Source organism: Rhinopithecus roxellana, chromosome 10, assembly GCF_007565055.1.
Source record: "Rhinopithecus roxellana isolate Shanxi Qingling chromosome 10, ASM756505v1, whole genome shotgun sequence".
Classification (NCBI taxonomy): Eukaryota; Metazoa; Chordata; class Mammalia; order Primates; family Cercopithecidae; genus Rhinopithecus; species Rhinopithecus roxellana.
In genome coordinates, this window is record NC_044558.1 from 18481494 (window position 1) to 18503729 (window position 22236).

At 39.4% G+C, this 22236-nt stretch overlaps 1 protein-coding gene across 2 annotated transcripts in view; it reads right to left on the reverse strand.

The window, feature by feature from the left end:
- Window positions 1-7175: 7175 nt before the first annotated feature.
- TBC1D8B (TBC1 domain family member 8B) overlaps window positions 7176-22236 on the reverse strand; it is an 83179-nt gene continuing 68118 nt past the window's right edge. The window contains exons 22-23 of one of the 2 annotated variants that reach the window (XM_030939857.1): window positions 9246-9327; window positions 7176-7541 (exon numbers count right to left, since the gene is read on the reverse strand). In XM_030939857.1, coding sequence (XP_030795717.1) covers window positions 7403-7541; window positions 9246-9327 — 221 coding nt within the window. In that variant the 3' untranslated portion in view covers window positions 7176-7402. The remainder of the gene's footprint in view (window positions 7542-9245; window positions 9328-22236) is intronic. The other variant, XM_030939858.1, reaches the window with a different exon arrangement.

A 22236-nucleotide genomic window follows, 5' to 3' on the forward strand; every position in this document is an offset into this window, starting at 1 on the left:
ACCTCTGTGTCCTTAACCCTGTCTGGAATGCCTTTCCACTTTTGCATGCCTGGTAAACTCTCATTCATCCAACAGAACCAGCTCAGACACCCCTGCTGTAGGAAGTCTCCCCAGACCCCTCAGGCACCAGGTTGGGTGCCCCCACACATTCAGAGCCTCCCCTAACATAGCATTTGCCTCCTTTCCTATGTAGTAACCTGGGGCTGTATTTGATATTCCCATATGACTTCATTGCACAGAACAGTGCCTGGCACAAAGGAGGTGCTCAGAAAATGCTGAAAGAGAAAAGATTCTCAAGTCTTCTGAAAGCAGCTCTTGGTGGAACCACCATTGTTCCTCAACTTGCCAGCTTCCTGGTTTAGCTACAAAGGGGAGAGGGTAATGTCATCTCTCTCAGGAGCAAAACGATGACCATCTTTCTTTTCCTCCTCTCTCAACATGAGACAGGCTGCTTCGGTTCTGAACCCTAGCTGGGACTTGCCTGCATTGGACAAAACCTTGAGTAGGCCACCATACTTACACACTGGTGCCATCTATTGGTCAAAATTTAACCTTGTTCTTTAATTAAGGCTTCCAGGCAGTTGACCTTTGACTACATTAATTCTTTTAGTCCATTCTGTTTCTGTTTGTAAGTTAAGTGGAATCTACCATGTGCTAGCAGTATGACCTTGGGCCAGTTACTTATCCACTCTGAGTCTCAGTCTCCTCATCTGTAAAATGGGGCCAATAATACTTCCTTTCAGAGTTATTGTGAGGATTAAATGAGATAATATATGTAAAGTACTTAGCATGCCCCCTGTCGTATAGTACAAACTCTCAATAAATGGTAGTAGTCATAATAATAGTAGTCTTAGTAGCTGCTATTACTGATTTTATAAAGGAAACAATCTTATAGGCCAGAGTCAGCTAATGACGATTTACTCAACTAATAACTGATTTGTCAGTTATCACCACTTGATCTTCCTGGCACCATTTGATGGTTTACCAGTAAAAGCATCTTTTCAGTGTTTATTCCAAAATAAAAAAAAAAAGAAAGAAACCCCAAACAATAAAAACAACAACAACAACAACAACAACAACAACAACAACAACAAAAAGCAGAGGCGAAGTGTGGCTCCCTGGAACACTGTCTACATTCAAATGGTAGCCCACAGGTTTCAGCTCCCTTTTTCCAAGGCCAGAGGTTTGTAAACACATTTTTTGTGCTTTAGCAGGAAAACTTTTCTTTTGAATTGAATGCAGAAGCCCAATATATAAATCAAATAAAAATGGAGCTACCCTGGTGGAAGCCATAATGGGGGGGAGGGCAGAATTCTTATGCTTGTGTCTTCTCTGGTAAAGTAGCTGTCTCCACCCCTTTCTGTGAGGCACTTTCAGGGATCCCTAGACTATGGGAAACACAATTTGGAAACCACTATTCCAAGGGTTAAACCAGGATTGATTTGAAGTAGAAGGGAGATTAATTAGTACTTCAAAATGTCAGGTGTTCTGTTTAAAATCCTTGTTTTGGGTCCTAAGCACCCAGCATTTCATAGCTCAAAAACTGCTTGAATCCTTATACTATAGGTTATAGGGATTTAAAATCCTTGGAATCCCAATATCCTTGGTTTTAAGGTATTATGTAGCATAGAATTACAAATCCCTAAATCCTCAGGGATTTAAAGACCCTAAAATCCTTGAAGTAGTAATTCTTAACTCAGAATGGACTCTTCTCATTTCCCAGCCCCACCTCCCTTACGGCACACGTGCTGTTGTTTACTGGGCAGACATTTTGTCTCACTGTCCTCTCCGTCCCCTGTCTTGAAATGGCTTCCAATCCTCCTCCCCATACGTGGTTGCTGAGTAATTGGAATTCACTGTTCTGACTAATCAGAGCTCAGTATGAGTTACTTTGTTATGGGCGTTTCCAATGTTTGTACCAACTTCAACTCCAGTGCATAAACTCAGGAGAAAAATCTCTGTGCAAAACTCAAGAGTCCTTCCTCCAGCTCCACCCAGCTGGCCCATCCCAGTGTTCCAGCATTTCCCCATCCTAGCACTGATTTCCTCCTGTTTCTCCCACCTTGTAGCAGCAGTGAGAGGACACATCTGTTGGGGTGAGGCTGCATTTGAGCCGGGCTTTGAAGGATGGGCATGAGTAGTAATGGAGGGAGAAAACTTTTCAGAAAGAGGCAGCACTATGAATTCCTTCATTAAACAATACTTATTGAGCACTTACTATGTGCCAGCCCTTAATGTTGTAATGATTAAGAGCATGGGCTTTGGAAGCAGATGTACCTGGGTTCAAATGCCTTATCTGCTGCATGCTGGCTCAATTCATAGGCCCACTCCCCTCAAGTGTCAAGGTCAACTCTCTGCTCTTAACGCTTTCACTACAACCTCTGTAGTAGTTTTTTTTTTTCTTTTTCTTTTTCTTTTTTTTTTTTTGAGACAACGTCTCACTCTGTTGCCCAGACTCGAGTGCAGTGGTGCGATCTTGACTCACTGCAACCTCCAACTCCCAGGCTCAAGCAATTCTCCTGCCTCAGCCTCCCGAGCAGCTGGAATTACAGGTGTGCACCACCATGCCCGGTTAATTTTTGCATTTTTAGTAAAGACAGGGTTTCACTATGTTGGCCAGGCTGGTCTTGAACTCTTGACTGTAGTTCTTTATTGTATCACACCTCTTCCCCACACAGCACATGCTCATTAAAATAGTTGCCTATTCTCCTTTGCCTGGTCATGGAAAGCTGTCTGCCTACCCAGTGGGTGTTACAAAACCTCACCTCTCAGTCCCTCCTCGAAACTGTGCCTGTGTGACCCATCTAGTGGGTAGATACATTGTCTCCTTTCCTCCCCACTTCCCTTTTGCCAAATGGTGGCCAATCCCCGTCCCAAACAAGGTTGTTAGTGGACCTGAATCCACTGTTTTGGCCTATCAGGAACATGGTGTTGGTTCCTGTGTTTTTCGTTTATCCCCTGGCTGGCAAGGCTCGTGACAACCTCCATGGAAACACAGAAACCCAGATACAGAAAGCCAACAAGGAATGAGTGCTCTGACAGCGGGTGCCACAGCACTTGCTACTGACATTACACCCATCGTCTCGTGTGGTACTTGTAATCACAACAGTCCTAGAGATAGCTCTTATTATTATCCCCACTTATTAATGAGAAAACTAAGAGTTAGTTGGGTTTCTATGCCTGGGTTTGTGTGCCTGCATGGAAGATGCTACAAACCTTGTCAGCGGTGATTAAGTAAAAAATACAGGAACCAACACCAGGCCATGACAGGTAAAAACAGTGAAGTCAGGTCACCAGTTTATGACAGGAGACTGGAGAAGAGAGGAGATGAACTGTCTGTCCACTAGAGAGCCATACAGGCACAGTGGGGTGGGGGTGGGTAGGAGGTGGTGACACCCACAAGTGTGGGAGTGGGGCTTTCCCTGTCCAGAGAAGACTAGACAACAGGATACCTAGGAGGATAAGAGTGAGAACAGTTGATAATTCTGGAATTCTTGTTACGAACCTTACATGGATTAACTCCTTTAATACAACAACTTTGAAGGATCGGTATAGTTGGGAAAACAGGCTTAGACTGGTTTTTAAAATTTGCCCCAAATCACACAGTTGGTAAACTGTGGCACCTTCTAAGTGTCACACTCTTTACACATTTTACCTCATTTAATCCTTATGGCAACCCTAAAACTCAAGCACTATTATTTTCCTTGTTTTATGGATGAGGAAACTGAGGTTCAGAGAGGTTAAGGAATCTTAAGGTCACGTAATTAATAAATGACCGACCCAAGATTTGAGAGATGACAGCAGTTGCTCCAGGTTACATTAATGGTAAGTGGCAGAACCAGGGTTCAGGGCCGCCTGACTCCAGAGCCCTGTGCTTTCAGGAGGTGGAATCAACAGGGTTTGCTGAAGGATTAAATCTGTGGGAGGGCAAGGGAGAAAAGGTTTAAGTTCTGGCTGCAGGGAAGTGAGTCAGAGGATATGAAGAACTCTGGGCCAGGTGCCAGGAAAAACTGAAGGGCCTCTGAAAGGTGTCACTGAGGGAGGAATGTTTGGGGACCTCCTGCCTGGCAGTGGCAGACTCTCACAGCACCTGGGCTGCGGGCACAGTGCTACCAGAGGTGAGAGGGGGATGAGAGAATTCTGTTCCTGCCCCTCAGTGCTGTGCTGCCTCAGAGTGGAATGGGCCCTGGCTGGGCATGTCTCATTCTGGCTGAAAAGTGGGAGGAACTACCAATTGCTGAGCTCTCCTGTGCTATCCCAGGCACTATGCTTGGCACCACACACGCTTTATCCTGAACTGGGTGGTGGTGGTGGTGGGACATCCTAATGTTTACAGATAAGAAACTGGGACTCAGATAAGTGAAGTGACCTGTTAGTGGCACAGGCAGTGGGTGGGAAGCTGGGGTAGAACAGGACAGTGCGACTATAGAGTCCTGGCTCTTAACTACTAGGCTCCTCCTTCCCTCCTCCTTATTCCCCCAGAGAAGCCCTGAAAGTCCCTTAGGGCAGGCAGCTCACCCTGGCCTCCTGCAGCCTATGGGGAAAGAAGTGTGTAAACTGTCACACAAAGGCATTGCTATCCCCATCACTGGGGACACTTTGAGGCCTGGGACCAACTATGAATTAAAAGAGGTTGAGGGAGAGACCAGGAACCAGCTGGAGTAATGCTCTGGGTTCTTCTAGAAGTCTTCCACCCAAGGGAGAGAACTGCGGCCCCGAAGTCCGTAGCGAGTCAACGTGTGTTCGCTAACAGCAAGACAGGCAACCCCCTCTAGTGGCTGAACTCTAAACCTACAGCACAAGGCCCGGGATGAGGGGGCTCATCCACCCAGAGGATTCTATGGCCAGGACTGTTTTGTGCCTGGTGGTTAGGGAGACAGACGCTGGACTTAAAAATAAACCTGGGTTCAAATACTGGTTCGACTCCTTGTTAGCTAAGTGGCCATGAGAAAATGTCTCTAAGCCTTAGTTTCTTTATCTATAAAATAAGAATGATAATAATACCATTTTAACAGGGTTAATGTAAGAATTAAATGAGACAGCATATGTAAGAGGCTAGCAGAGTACTTGGCACATTACATATGTGATAGAGACATACATATATATTTATATATACATGCACACACACTACTATATATAGTGCATAGGTGTATATATGAATGTATACACATCTAATAATTGTTCTTTTTGACACATGGTATCATAATACTCGTCACTCATCACCATTTTGACTTCTCTTGCCTTTCCCATCTGATATGGTTTGGCTGTGCCCCCCGCCCCCCAATCTCAAATTGAATTGTAGTTCCCATAATCCGCACATGTCATGGGAGGGACATGGTGGGAGGTAACTGAATCATGGGGGTGGTTACCTCATTCTGTTGTTGTCGTGACAGTGAGTTCTCAGAAGAGTTAATGGCTTTATAAGGGGCTTTTCCCCAATTTGCTTGGCACTTCTCCTTGCTGCTCCATGTGAACAAAGACTTGTTTGCTTCTCCTTCCACCATGATCCTAAGTTTCCTGAGGCCTCCCCATCCCTGGGAACTGTGAGTCAATTCCTTTATAAATTACCCAGTCTTGGGTATGTCTCTATTAGCAGCATGAGAACAGACTAATACACTATCTAGCTCTACTAAGCCCTGGTGCCCCAAGTACTGTCAACACACTCCCTTGAAGCTTATGGGAAAGACATGGGCTAAGATACTTGCTTTTCTCCATGTACACTTTCAAGAATCTTGGACTGCACATCTTTGTCCTTCAATATTCTGGAAATGTTAATAAGCTTGCTTTACACAGGCTCTAGGCTCTTTCTGTGTTTCAAAGCAGCTTTACCTCCGTGATCTCATTTGAATCTCTTAATACTCCCAGTACTCTCATTTTTTTTCATTTTGTTTTAGAGATGGGGTCTCACTGTCACCCAGGCTGGAGTGTAGTGGCTCAATCATAGCTCACTGCAGCCTCAAACTCCTGGGCTCAAACAATACTTCCACCTCAGCCTACTGAGTAACTAGGACTACAGGCGTGTGGCATCATGCCCTGCTGATTTATTTATTTATTTATTTTTGTAGAGACAGTGGTCTCATTTTATTGTCCAAGCTGGTCTTGAACTCCTGGGCTCAAGCAATCCTTCTACTTCAACCTTCCAAATTGAATTACAGGTATGAGCCACTGTGCCCGGTAACAATTTTTTAATGAAGATATTGAAGATGATGACAAGGGAAATGACTTGCTCAAGGTTGCACAGCAAGTCAGTACAGGAGTCAGGACTAACCTCCAGAATCTCGATGTTGAGTCCAGTGCTTTCTACCGACCCTTGCAATCGTCCAGGGCCTTGAGTTCTGACTAAATATGAAGCACTAGTAATCCAGGACGGAGCTTACTTTTGAAGGCCACACCACTACACTTTGACACCAATTTCCCGCTTCTACTGAGGCCAAGGTTGTATTTCCAGGAAACTATCAAACTATGATTCTTCACCTAAAAGAAGTGGCACCATGTTGCCAGGACTGGTGACCCAAGACAGCCACATCTCCAAACATGCCAAGAATACAATTAAATGTTAGATGATGGGTTTGCAGAGAGGTGAACATTATCTTCTCAGCCAAGCTGCATGCACTGCTAAAGAATTAGCTGCTGTCCCATACTCACAGCCAGCTTGACTTAGCCACTCTTTTCGTGTTGGACATAACCATCAGGGCAGGGTCGCAAAAGGGCGGCCTTGTCCCTAGTCAGCACAAAGATTGGGAGGTGTTGATGCATGTCATCAGCGTGGGTCCTGATGGCAGCATCTGTTTGTAGGCACTGAGAGAAGCAGTACGATAATAACTCAAAGCTCTCGGTGTCATCTGATATGACTTTGGGGGCAGAGGATGCAGGCTTGACTGTCAATATCAGTGGCCTTGTTTTCTCATTCTAACACACTGGTGACAAAATGAGCACTGCTGAGATAACAAATCATAGAGCCCAAACACCCTCTTCCTAGCCCCCATGTGACACTGGCAAGCTTGGTTCTGCTCAGAGGGAAATCTTGTTACTTCCTTCTGGAGTGTTGGATCTCTGGGTGGCACCGAATTTCTCTTTCTGCTATCATTTGTTTTTCACTTGCTCATCACCATGGCAACTCGAGAGCAGGAACCAACATTGAAATCAATCTCTCCCCAATAGACATATGTGAAACAGCAAGTGTACTCCCTCTCTAATATTAGGGAAGCAAAACATTTTTAACCCTCTCTCCGTGCTTCAGCCTTAGTCCATGGTGAGAGAAAATACTTTCACCTGCAATTTCAGGCACCTTTGCTCTTCCTGCATGAGAGTTTCTAATCTCATTGGTCTGAGGCCAATCATTGGGCCACAGCTCACTGGTGAGCTAGGTCATCACGGTGAAAAGAATTATACACATCTGTGACTAGATAGCCAGTTCCACTTGCTGCTGGATGGTTAGGTCAGGCCAAATTTTTTCTGAAGACTTTAGCTTCTCAGTTTCAGAGTGAAGGGAGTAGCTTAAGCTGCATTTTCCAATCCATTTTTTTTTAAACCAAAGAACCCTGCAACAGAAAGAGGAGAACAAGGTTACCAAGCCTATGCTGAATTCTCAGATCAAGCGTTTATTAATAGTTGCTTACTATTGCTCCTTGCACATATAGTTTTCTTGGTGGGAAGGGTTGAGGAGAAGGGTGAGATTCAGGAATTCAGGAATAAAAACTCTAACTTGAACCCACAACATCTAGGAAGGTTTGCCCAAGGTCAGAGTCTTGTCCCAGCCTGTGTCTACACTGGGCAGAAAGGATGCACATGTTCAATTTCCTCACCTTCCGCTGGGGATTTTGGGAGTACATTCAATTGAAAATCAAATTTTATATTGAGCTTTCAGTAGTGTGTAACTTTTTCACGGATACCGAGAAGTGACCTGCCCATGTAGTGAAATTGTTAGCCTGGGAGTAGGAGCTTTGCCTTGGACTAACAGTGGAATTTCCCTCTGCTCAAACACAACCATAGAAACTTGAGTACCAAAATATTCTTAGAAAACTGATGACAATTTCCACGTGTAAGAAAGGCCTGAAATAAAAAGCCATTCTTTGCAAACTTAGCAGATTTTTTGAATGGATATTTAATATCTTCTGAGATGGGGGCAGTGTGGTGGGAAGGAAAGGGCACCAAGCATCAGAAGACTGACTCAGGTACTTGTTTAGTTCTGTCATTTGTTACTTGTTTGGTTCTCTAATACGTTGGACAAGTGATTTAATTTTCTCATCTCTAAAATGGGGACAACCTTTAGCCTATCAACTGCACAGGTTTTTGGCAATGAGGTTCCAGTATATAGTTACATTATATGAGATTCCAGTATATAGTTACATTATTAAACCACTCAGAAAACTGTAAAATGTTATATAAAGTTGTACTTTAATAAGCACTGTGAAAAGAACTTCAAGATAATAGTCTGTCTTTCAAAATGCAGACACAAGCCCTATAAATTTCTGGGAGAAACCCTTGGTGATCTTGTATAGAAGTCATTCATGTAAATTCCTAGAGAAGCTAAACCTCATGGCTTCACTTAAAAAGGTAGTAGAAATAGTTTTTGTCTGCCCACTTTTCCTGGATACCTCATTACCTAATAAACTTGGGGAAGTTTTCCAAGAGGTCCTGTATGTGAAACTGTAAATGTGGGAACAGTAACTTTGCCTGAATTACTGGGAGTGGTGACATTTGGTGGTTGCCATTGGCAGTGGCTTACAAAATCTGAAGTTCACGTTATTTCTCTGAAGCTAGGCTGCTTGTGCATTTGAGTAACATGAACATATTATTTCATTCATTTTTTTTTGAGACAGTCTCACTCTGTCGCCCAGGCTGGAGTGCAGTGGTGCGATCTCAGCTCACCGCAACCTCCATCTCCAGGGTGCAAGCAATTCTTACGTCTCAGCCTCCCGAGTAGCTGAGACTATAGGCGAGAGCCACCATGCCCAGCTAATTTTTGTATTTTTAGTAAAGACGGAGTTTCATGTTGGCCAGGCTGGTCTTGAACTCCTGACCTCAAGTGATCTGCCTGCCTCGGCCTCCCAAAGTGCTGGGATTACAGGCGTGAGGCACCGCACCCGGCTACATATTATTTCACTCTGAAGACACTCAGCATGTTAGGAAAATGGACTTTTTTTTTCTACAAACAACTTTAAGGATTCATACTATTTAAACTCCAAAAAGGTAGAGGGAAATTTTCAGGGTGTTTTTTTCTCCAAAATAGTGGAAAAACTTACAAATAATCCATAAGAGAATCATTCCAGGTATAAGAACACCACCAAAAATAGTAGGCAAAATTCCAACTGACCAAAATGTTTGCTGAAACATAAAAAGTAAAATGAAGATAGAGGAATACAAATAAAATGATCAAAGGTAGGAGACTTTCTTTTTACTTTTAAGAAAAGGAAGGGTGAAGATACTAGTTTTTATGTAACATATTATACACTTTTTGTGGACTCTTCCCCTATTAGATATATAGAAAACCATACATAGGCTCATGAGGAGTTAGTAGAAATGAAAACTTTGCTCTTCCTATCTGAATAGAAGGTAAGAATCATAAATGTAGATGTTTGCAATGCTTCCTTATATCTATTTTTATGAGTCCAATAAAATTGCATGCAGCTGGAGACTCCACAACTTTAACCAAATAAAAGGCAGTAGGATTAGACTGGGCATGGTGACTCATGCCTGTAATCCCAGCATGGATAACTTGAGGTCAGGAGTTCAAGACCAGCCTGGTCAATGTGGCAAAACCCCCTCTCTACTAAAAATACAAAAATTAGCCGGGCATGGTGGCAGGAGCCTGTAATCCCAGCTACTTGGGAGGCTGAGGCAGAAGAATCGCTTGAACCCAGGAGGCGGAGGTTGCAGTGAGCCGAGATTGCACCACTGCACTCCAGCCTGGGCGACAGAGTGAGATCCCATCTCAAAAGGGGGGAAAAAACGACAGTAGGATTAAAAAGAAAGAAATAGGCAGGGGATTGAATAATGAACCCTCTTTAAAATGTTTAGTATCCAGAAGCGCAAATCTGTGGTTGTGTTAGGCTGATGACATTAGATGTGATTTTACTTCATTTCCTCTTTTTTTCCAAATGTTCCTTAAAGGGCTTACATTGTTTTTAGACTTTTAAGTTAAGGGTCAAGACAGTTGGAGGGAAAAAAGAAGACATATTAACCTCAAAAGTACAACAATAAAACTGACAGCTTAAGAGAACCAATAAAAGTCAAAGACAATAGAACGAGCTTATCAAAGTGCTGGAAAATTAAAAAAAAAAAAAACAGAAAAAACAAAAAAGTAATCGAGAACTTGATATCCAGCAAAAATATCTTTGTAAAATTAAGGTGAATATCCTCACACAAATATGTGAAATTGATTTTTACCAAGAGGTAAAAGCAGCCATTTCAAAAAATGGTACTGGAACAATTGGACAGGCAGAGGCAAAAATAGAAAATGAACCTTGATCTAAACCTCACATCTTCACAAAAATTAACTAAAAATGGATTATAAACAAATGTAAAATGTGAAATTATGAAACTTTTAGAGAAAACTATAGCAGAAAATCTGTGGTATCTACAATTAGGCAAAGATTTCTAGACTTGATGCCAGTATCATGATACTATATAGGAAAAATTGATAAATTAGACCTCATTCAAATTAAAAACCTGTGCTCTGTGAAATGTCTTGTGAATTAGATGGAAAGACAAGTTAGAGACTAGGGGAAAATATTTGCAAACCATATAACTGACAAAGGACTCACATCTAGAATAGAAAAGGAACTTTTAAAACTCAACAGTAAAGAACTCAAACAATTCAATTAGAAAATTGGCAAAAGACACGAACAAATGTTTTTCCAAAGAGGATATATCCATAGTGAATAAGCACGTGAAAAGATGTTCAACATCATTAGCTGTATTCATTTACTAGGGCTGCCATAACAAAATACCACAGACTGTGTGGCTTAAACAACAGAAATTAATTTGCTTACAGTTCTGGAGACTAGAAGTCCAAGATCAAGGTGTCAGTAGTGTTGGTTTCATTGTGAGGCCTCTCTTACTGATGGCTTGTAGATGGCCATTCTTGCTGCCCTTTCATATGATTGTCTTTCTGTACATATGTGCCCCTGTATATCCGTCTCTTCTTACAAGGACACCATTATATTGGATTAATGCCTTAATCTAATGGTCTCATTTTAACTTAATAACAATTTTAAAGACCCTATCTCAAATATGGTCACCTTCTGAGTTACTGGGGGTTGGGACTTCAACATATAAATTTGGAGGGGACACAGTTCATCCAATAATATGTAATAAGAACATAAAAAGATGCTCACATTAGGGAAATACAAAATAAAACTGCAATGAGATACCACTAGATACCTACTAGGATGGTTACATAAAAAGACAGATAATAACAAGTGTTGGCAAGGATGTGGAGAAAATGGAAACCTCATACACTGCTGGTAATGTAAAATGGTTCATTCACTTTGGGAAACAAAAGTGGCAGGTCTTTAAAATGTTAGACATAGAGCTACCATATGACACAGCAATCTCACTCCTAGGTATATACCCAAGATAAATTAAATCATGTCCACACAAAAACATACCATGAATGTTCATAGCAGCATTATTGATAATAGAAAAAAGGTGAAAACAATCCAAATGTTCATCAATTGTTGAATGAATATATAGATAGCAATATATCCATACAATGGATAACAACTCAGCAATTAAAAGGAACTAACTAGTGATACTTGGCTACAACATGAATAGCCTCAAAAACATTATGTGTAAATGTAGCCACATGCAAAGACCAAATGTTGTATGATTTCATTTATATTCACTGTACAGAAAAGGCAAATTACAAAAGGTAGACAATAGATTAGTGGTTACCTGGGCCAGGAATGGGAATGAGGATTGGGAGCTCTTTTTGGAGTGATGGAAATGTTCTAAATTTGGATTTTGTTGATGGTTGTAAAACTGTAAATTTACTTAAAAATCATTGAATCTTACATTTAAAAATGGGTGGATGTGCATTGGGCACAGTGGCTAACATCTGTAATCTCAGCACTTTGGGATCTGACACGGGAGGAGCATATGAAGTCAGGAGTTTGAGACCAGCCAGGGCAACAGAACAAGACCCCATCTCTACAAAAGATTTAAAAATTAGCTGGGCATAGTGGCATGTACCTGTAGTCCTAGCTACTTGGGAGGCTGAGGCAGGAGGGTCACTTAAGCCTAGGAGTTTAAGGCTGCAGTAAGCCATCAACATGCCACTGCACTCCAGCCTGGGTGACAGAGTGAGACACTGTCTCGAAAATAAAAATTAAAACAAAAAACACAAAAGGATGAAATTTGCAGTACATAAATTGTATCTCACAGAAGCTATTTTTAGAAGTATATAAACAATAAAAATAACATCTTATAAAATAAAACAATGCTACATACTGTATGATTCTATTTATATGAAAGTCTAGAAAAAACAAAACTACAGTGATAGGAAGCTGTTCAATGTTGCCAAGGGCGAGGGGTGGAAGGAGGCGATTGCCTCAAAGGGGCCGGAGGGAACTTTTTAAACTGATGGAAATGTTCTATATCTTGATTGGAGTGGTGGTTGTATGAGTGTATACTTTCTTTCAAACTCTTCAAACTGTTTAAAATTGGTAAAATTTCATTATCTATGCATTATATCTCAATAAAATAGATTTAAATATTTTTAATCAGTGAAAGATTTTAACAAGCTTCACAAAAGATGATAAAAGAAACATCCATAAGTACATTAAGTGACATTGGACTCCATTACATCAGTGAAACGCAAATTAACACGACAATATGAAATACTCTGCACACCCTCTAGAATGGCCAAAATTTAAAAAGACAAAATTTTTAAAATGCCAAGTGCTAGTGAGAATGTGGAACAACTGGAGCTCACATATACTGCTGGTGGGAATGCAAAATGGTTCATTAATCTGAAAAACAGTTTGGAAGTTCCCTAGGAAGTTAAAAAATATGTTCCATCATTTTCATTCCTGAACATTTACCCTAGAGAAATGAAAATATGTTTACACAAAGACTTGTAAACAACTGTTCCTAATAACATCATTCATAATTGCCCGAAACTGGGTACAACCCAAATGACAATCAAAGGGTGAGTGGATATACAAATTGTGGTATATTTATACTAATAGAACACTAAAAGGAATAAACTTCTGATATGGGCATGGATGATTCTCACAAACATTATTCCAGAAATGGCAGACAGAAAAACTTAGTGTATGACTCAGTTTTTATAAAACTCTAGAAAAGAAAAAATCTATGATGACAGAAAGCAGATTAGAGGTTACCTGGAACTGAGGGTGGGGGAGGTTGACCTGGTTGAGGAACAAGGGAACTTTCAGGGTGATGGAAATATTCTGCATCTTGATTGTGGTGTGGTTAGTTACATGGGTGTATACATTTTGTAAAATTCATACATTATACATTTTGTCAAAATGTATACTTTAAATGAGTGCCTTAACTCTGTGTTAATTATACTTTGGTAAAGTGTACTTTAAAAAAATAATTAGGAAAATGCAAATTAAAACTGCAATGAGATACTATTATATGCCACCAGAATGGCTAAGATGTAAAAAGGTAGACGATACCAAGTGTTGGTGAGGATATAGAGAGATCAGAATTCTTATTTATGACTGATTGGAGTATTAATTGGCACAACCACTTGGAACATTGTTTAGCAGTATCTATCAAAGCTGAACATATACATACTCTATTGATGTAGCAATTCCGTCATTTAAATATATAAATATATTTCCCAAAAGATATTTAAATATATACCCAAAAGAAATGCATAAATAAGGGCATCAAAAGACAAATATAAGAAAGCTTACAGCCACATTATTTTTATATCCCCAAACTGGAAACAATCCAAATTTCCATCAACGGTGAAATGGATTTTAAAAACCATAATATAGCCATACAATGAATTATCACACACAATAAAAGGGAATGAACTGTTGATACGTAACATAGATGAATTACAAAAACATAATGTTGAGTGAAAGAAGCCAACTAAAAAGATGCATATTGTATTATAGCCGTAAGATTCAATTTATATAATTTTTCATGGTATTTTTAATGGACACAATAATTGCACATATTTATGGAATACAGTGTGATATTTTGATACATGTATACAATGTGTAATGATTAAATGAAAGTATTAATGTATTCTTCACTTCAAACATTTATTTTTTCTCATGTGCTGAGAACATTAAAAATTATCTCCTCTAGTTATTTGAAAATATACAGTAAATTATTAAATATCGTCAGTCTATGGTGATATAGAACACTAGAACTTATTCTCCTATCTAGCTATAATTTTAAATCTGTTAATCAATCTCTTTCTATCCTCCCCTCCCCCTACACTTTCCAGCCTCTAGAAACCACTGTTCTCTATTTCTGTCTCAACATTTTTAGCTTCTACATGAGTGAGAACATACAATATTTCACTTTCTGTGCCTGGCTTATTTCACTTAACATAATATCCTTTAGGCCCATCCATGTTGCCACAAATGACAGGATTTCATTATTTTTATGCTGAATAGTATTCCACTGGGTATATGTAACACATTTTCTTTATCCATTTGTCTGTTGATGGACAATTAGGTGGATTCCACATCTTCACTATTGTGAATAGTGCTGAAATAAATATGGTAGTGCAGATATCTCTTGGACATACTGATTTCCTTTCCTTTGAATATATACCCCGTAGTGGTATTGCTGGATCATATGGTTTTCTATTTTTAATTTTTTGAGGAATCTAAATACTGATTTCCATATTGGCTAATTTATTAATTTACATTCCCACCAACAGTATATAAGAGTTCCGTTTTCAGCCGGGCACAGTGGCTGACACCTGTAATCCCAGCACTTTGGGAAGCTGAGGTGAGCTGATCGTTTGAGCCCAGGAGTTTAAGATCAGCCTGGGCAGCATGACGAAGCCCCGTCTCTACCAAAAATACAAAATTAGCTGGGCGTGGTGGCGTGCACCTATAGTCCCAGCTATTTGGGAGGCTGAGGTGAAAGGATAACTTGAGCCCGGCAGACAGAGGTTGCAGTGAGTGATCATGCCACTGCACTCCAGCCTGGGCAACAGATGGAAACCCTGTTTCAAAACAAAAAAAGAGGTCCCTTTGTCTCCACACCCTTGCCAGCAATTTGTTATTTTTTGTCTTTTTAATAATAGCTATTTGGATTGGGGTAAGATGATACCTCATTGTGGTTTTGATTGGCATTTCCCTGATTAGTGATGTTGAGCGTATTTCCATGTACCTGTTGGCCATTTTGTATGTCTTATTTTGAGAAATGTCTATTCACCTTATTTGCCCATTTTTAAATCGCATCATTTGAGGGTTTTTTTTTGTTTTTAATGTGCTTAAGTTCCTTGTGTATTCTGGATAACGATGCCTTGCTAGATGAATAGTTTGCAAATATTTTCTCCCACTCTGCAGGCTATCTTTTCACTTTGCTGATTATTTCTTTTGCCCTGCAGAAGATTTTTAGTTTGGTATAGTCTCATTGGGTCTATTTTTGATTTTGTTGCTTGTGCTTTTGAGGTCTTATCCATAAAATCACTGGTCAAAGTCCTGAAATGTTTTCCCTATGTTTTCTTATAGTAGTTTCATATTTTTTGTGTCTGACATTTAAGCCTCTAATCCGTTTAATTTTTGTATATGGTGAGAGGGGTCCAGTTTCATTCTTCTGCATATAGATATCCAGTTTTCCCAGCACCATTAATTGAAGAGACTATCCTTTCCCCAATATGTTCTTGGTACCTTTGTTGAAAACGAACTCTGCTGTAGGTGTGTGGATTTATTTCTGTGTTCTCTATTTTGTTCCATTGGTCCATGTCTGTTTTTGTGCCAGTACTATGCTGCTTTGTCCACTATAGCTTTGTAGTGTATACTTTGAAGTCAGGTAGTCTGATGTCTCCAGCTTTATTCTTTTTGCTCAGGATTACTTTGGCTATTCAAGGTCTTTATTGGTCCCATACAAATTTTGGGATTGTTTTTTCTATTTTTGTGAAGACTGTCATTGGTATTTTGATGGGAATTGCATTGAATCTGTAGATCACTTTGTGTAAAATACGGTCCTTTTAGCAGTCTTAATTCTTCTAATCCATGAGCATGAGATGTCTTTCCATTTTTTATGTTCTCTTCAATTTCTTTCATCTGTCTTTTATAGTTTTCATTATAGAGATCTTTCCTTTACTTTCTTACATTTATTCCTAGGTATTATATTTTTAATAGCTATTGTTAATGAGATTGATTTCTTGATTTTTTTTCAGCTAGTTCATTATTGGTGTATGAAAATGCTATTGATATTTGCATGTTGATTTTGTATCCTGCAAATTTATCGAATTTATCAGTTCTAAGAATTTTTGGGTGGAGTCTTTAGGCTTTTTCTATATATAAGATCATGTCATTTGAAAACAGGGACAATTTGACTTCCTCCTTTTCTATTTGAATGCCCTTTATTTCTTTCTATTGCCTATTGTTCTGGCTAGAACTTCTGGTACTATGTTGAATAAGAGTAGTGAAAGTGGGCATCTTCGTCCTGTTCCAGTTTTTAGAGGAAGTTTTCAACTTTTCCTTGTTCAGTATGATGTTGGCTGTGGGTTTGTCATACGTGTTTTTGTGTTGAGACACATTCCTTCTATACCTAATTTGTTGAGAGTTTTTATCATGAAAAGATGTTGAAATTTATGAAATGCTTTTTCTGCATCTATTGAGATGATAAATAAAGAATGTAGTGCCTGGAGTGCTTGCAGGTGATAACATTTCAAGGAAATAGGAAACTGGAGATTAAATAATCTGGTTGAGTTTGAAAGCAGTGATAATTCTTTTAGTATTGTAATATGGGATGTTGGTAGTCCATGTGCCTATTGAAGGCAAGGCTAGATGAACCAGGTAACTGCCACTACAGATTATTTTGGCATTAATAATGAACCCAAGAATTGTGAAGTGGGCTAACTTTTTCTAACTGTGCTCTAGAGTTTAAAGAAAGAAAATGGCTACACTGGGATTTACATGGTCAGCACAAGAAACAGACAACTATGAGTTTCTATTCCCTTATTTCTTGTTGATGTAGAACTGACATAGTTGAAAACTGGCCAGAGTCTGATATAATGGGTCATTAAATTATAGTATACATTGAACTCACAGCCGCACTAGCTCATTTTTGTGAAAGTAAGGATATTTATCCGGATAGAGTGAGACCACCCAAGAATAGAAATGTGGACATTTGGTGCCTGTCAATGATAGACTGGATAACGAAAATGTGGTACATATACACCATGGAATACTATGCAGCCATAAAAATGAATGAGTTCATGTCCTTTTCAGGGACATGGATGAAGCTGGAAACCATCATTCTCAGCAAACTAACACAGGAACAGAAAACAAAACTCCGCATGTTCTCACTCATAAGTGAGAGATGAACAATGAGAACATATGGGCACAGGGAGGGGAACATCACACACCAGAGCCTGTCGGGGGTTTGGGGGGCAAGGGGAGGGATAGCATTAGGAGAAATACCTAATGTAGATGACACGTTGATGGGTGTAGCAAACCACCATGACACATGTATACCTATGTAACAAAATTGCACATTCTGCATATGTATCTCAGAATTTATAATAATATATTTTTTTAAAGAAATGGGTACATTTGGGTAGATTCAGATAACTCTAAGTAGTTTACCAACAAGTGTGCTTTGCCAGCAGAAGCAGCCCCGGTTTGATAAGGCTGGTCCTGCCTTCCTTGAACACTCTGAATTTACTTTTAGGGGAATGTAAACTTTCTTCATAAAGCACCCCTACCCCCTCTTATTGCTTCCAAACTTGTAACTAGAGTCCGATAAGCATATGCTCCAAGGGTACAAATATGAAGTCTGACCTGGAAGGAGATAAGAATTGCAACATTTTGCTAATTCACAATGACAGAAATCTGGAGAATATGTGTAGAAATGTGTCTTAGAATGGTATACCACGGAAGAAAAAAATAATTTTTGATCAGGCCAAATAGACCAACATCTGCATATTTACCAGAGAGTCTAAATTCAATTACTAGCTTACCTAATTGGAAGTGGTTTTGTTTGATCAGTTGATTGACGGAAGCCAAGGCTCAAAACTAGCCCATATTAAACGAAGTTGATATGGCAAATATTCCTTGGCATGCTGAAGAGGAAGTACTCCAAAGACTTAAGGAGACAGAAACATCGGAGTACATTTATATGATTCAGTCACCTACATTTTAACCATGTCCCTCTTCCAACAGGGACCAGAGGATGCTTTATTACTCAAGGCATTGAAAATTACCTTAATGAGAGGAGTCCCAGTATCCTTGAAACATGCTACAGTGGCTGTCTTTTGTAGGCTATGATTTATGGTGAAATTAAGTCTCCTTAGCTTCTTTTTTAAAATTAATTTTTGACACATAATTGTACATATTTATGGGGTGAAGTGTGATGTTTCAATACATGTATACATTGTGCAATGATCAAATAAGTGTATTTAGCATATCCATCACCTCATATATTTATCATTTCTTCGTGGTGAGGACATTCAAAATCTTCTCTCCCATCTTTCCCAGCTATTTTGAAATATATAATACAATATTGTTAATCATAGTCACCCTAATATTCTAACACCAGAACTTATTCTTCCTATCTAACTGTAACTTTGTACTCCCTAATCCATCTCTCTCCATCCCTTCCTCCCCACTACCCTTCCAACCCTCTGGTAACCATGATTTCTACTTTCTTCTATGAGACCAACTTTTTCTAGATTTCGCATATTAGTGAGATCATGCAGTATGTGTCTCTCTGTGTCTGGCTTATTTCACTTAACATAATGTCTTCTAGGTTCATCCATGTTGTCATGAATGACAAAATTTCACTTTATTTTATGGCTGAATAGTATTCTATTGTGAAAATATACCACATTAAAAAAATCCATTCATTCATTGATGATTCCTTAGGCTGATTCCATATCTTGGTTATGTAAATAGTGCTGCAACAAACATTAGAGTGCAGATATCTATTAGACGTACTGATTTCCTTTCCTTTGGATATATTCCTAGAAGAGGGATTGCTGGATCATATGTTAGTTCTATTTTTAATTGAGGAACCTCCCCACTGTTTTCCATAATGGCTATACTAATTTACATTCCCACCAACACTGTGTAAGTGTTCCCCTTTCTCCACATTCACACCAGTATTTGTTAATTTTTGTCTTTTTGATAGCAGTCATTCTAACTGGGGTGAGGTGATATCTGATTGTGGTTTTGATTTGCATTTCCCTGATGAAAATGGTGAGCATTTATTCATATATCTATTGGTCATGTCTTCTTCTGAGAACTGTCTATTCAGGTGGCTTGCCCATTTTTCAATTGGGTTGCTTCTTTTTTTGCTGTTGTTTGACTTCCTTGTGTATTCCGGAATATTAGCTCCATATTAGCTCCATGTCAGATGGATAGTTTGCAAATATTTTCCCCCAGTCTGTAGGTTGTCTCTTTACTCTGTTATTTCCTTTCCCATGCAGAAGCTTTTTAATTTGATGTAATCCCATTTGTCTATTTTTAATTTTGTCATCTGTGCTTTTAATTGTGTCATCTGTGTCTTATCAAAAAAAAAAAAAAAAAATCCTTGACCAAACCAATGTCACGAAACACTTCCCCTATGTTTTCCTCTAGTTGTTTTGTCATTTCTGGGCTTATATTTAAGTCTTTAATCCATTTTGACTCCACTTTTGTATATAGTGAGAGACAGAGGTCTAGTTTCAATCTTCTGCATGTGGCTATCTAGTTTTTCCAGTACCATTTATTGAAGACTGTCCTTTCCTCAATGTACGTTCTTGGTGTCTTTGTTGAAAATCAGTCAGCTATAAATGCATAAATTTATTTCTGTGTTCTCTATTCTGTTTTATTGGTCTATGTGTCTGTTTTTGTGCCAGTAACATTCTGTTTTGGTTACTATAGCTTTGTAGTATACTTTGAAGTCAGTATGACACCTCCAGCTTTGTTCCTTTTGCTCAGGATTACTTTGGCTATTCATGGTCTTTTGTGGTCAAACATGAATTTTAATTTTTTTTTACTATTTTCATGAAGAATGTCATTTTTTCATATAAATTACATCGAATCTGTAGATCACTTTGGGTAGTATGAGCATTTTAACAATATTATTTGTAGGTCTCCTTAATTTCTTAGTTCATGCTGCCATTGTCAGGAACTTGCTAATTCCTATGAGAATAATGGGAACCTAGAATGGCAGAGACCAAGTGGTATAACTTAATGACTAGAGATGAGGTGAGCATGGTGAGTATGATAAGAGCATGGCCAAGGAAGTAATCTATATGTTTTGAATTACAGAGATGTTTGGTAGTGGCTAATTTTTCTTCAGGTCTCTTAGATTAAAATAAATGGTAGCCTACTAATTCCTACTTTATTTGTATAGGCAAAATATTTGCAGTCTGGTGAACAAAGATCTAATTTGAGTAATCATTATGGAGATTTAAGGTTTTTCACCCAATTTGCAGACCTGAGTCAGTTTACACACTCAGAGGCTCCTGAAGGAAAACCAGGTAACCTTGAGGAAGGATTTTGCAACAGCATGAGCATGTGTTGTAAATCTTCTTTTAGGAAGAGGAGCCATTTACCAGGGTAATTTGCACTGGGCAAATGACTTGGACTTTCAGAGATTATTTGACACTGACTCTGAGTTCACATTCATTCCTGGGAGAGATTAGAAGGGGTTAGAACACAGTGGTTAACTAGTGGTCAGAGGCAGGGCTTATGGAGTCAAGAGATACAGTTTTATCTTGAATCCGTCTACAATGGATCTAGTGTATTTGCAAATATATTATATAGCTATTTCCTGGTTCATGAATGCACACCTTGAAATAGCCACAATCAGCAACTGACAGATATACTACATCTGCTCCTTGATCAGTGTAGTAAGAACTTTTTGTGGTAGAAAGGGCCAAGTAGAATTAGTTGGGTCTGTCTAGGGAAATCACAGAGATGAGTGTGTACCAAAGATTTGAAGAACGTGTGTGTATGGCAGGTGGGGGTGATTTCTATCACACCCTCCTTTAACTTGCCTGTTTGGACTATGCCGAAGGTAGAGAGGTCTTAGAAAATGATATTCAATTATCAAAATTTAATCATTTATCTCAAACAGGATTTTTTTAAAGCTGGATAAATCATAGGAAACTGTAGAACACTAGAAAGATCAAGATCTTAAAAGTAGTCATAAAGAAATGGCATTACCTGCAAAAGGAAGACAAGTAGAATTAGGAGCTGGGAAATACATTGCTTGATGTTTCTGGGATGGGAGAAATATGTAGTTCTGATGACAGAAGTGGAAACTGCAGCATAATGTGAGAGATAGGATAAAATGTGCTTCTCTTGATGGTTATATGCCTATGAATGTAGTTACTGGAATAATCTGCCTTGCCTTTAGGGACCAGAGCTACAGGGCCCCAGTGTCACATGCATCAGTCTTGCTCCTCTCCCCTTGAGTGTGCGCAGGACCTGTGATTTGCCTTTAACCAACAGAACATGGTGAAGGGGATGGGATGTCATGGCTATAATTATGTTACATTACAGAAGACACTGTCTTGCTAGCAGATTTGCTCTAGAGACTTCCCTTGCTGGCTTGATAAAGTAAGTGGCCATTTTGGGGGAAGCCGATGTGGCAAAGAACTGTCCACAGAAGGTGAAGGCAGCTGTTAGGAACTGACTGAAGCCTCTAGAAGCTGATGGTGGCTGCCAAGTGACTACCAGCAAGAAGCTGTTGCCCCAGACCAGAAACCACAAGGAAATGAATTCTGCCAACAGCCTGAGTGAACCTGGAAGTGGATTATTCCTTACATGATCCTTCACATGAGAACCATCCTGGCTGACACTTTGGTTGCAGCCTTGTGAGATCCTAAGCAGAAGGTCGAGCTAAGTTGAGCCCAGAGTCCTGACCCACTGAAATGGTGAGATAATAAATGTGTGCTGGAATTAGTTATGCAACAATAGAAAACAAACACACTGTTCAATTTGCTTTCCACCCTCTTAGTTTGCCTTTCTATACTGTAGAGGCTAAAAAGCTAAATTTCCCAGATTCCTCTGTAACTAGGATTCTGGATTTATTAGAGGCCAATCAGATGCACACATGTGAGACTTG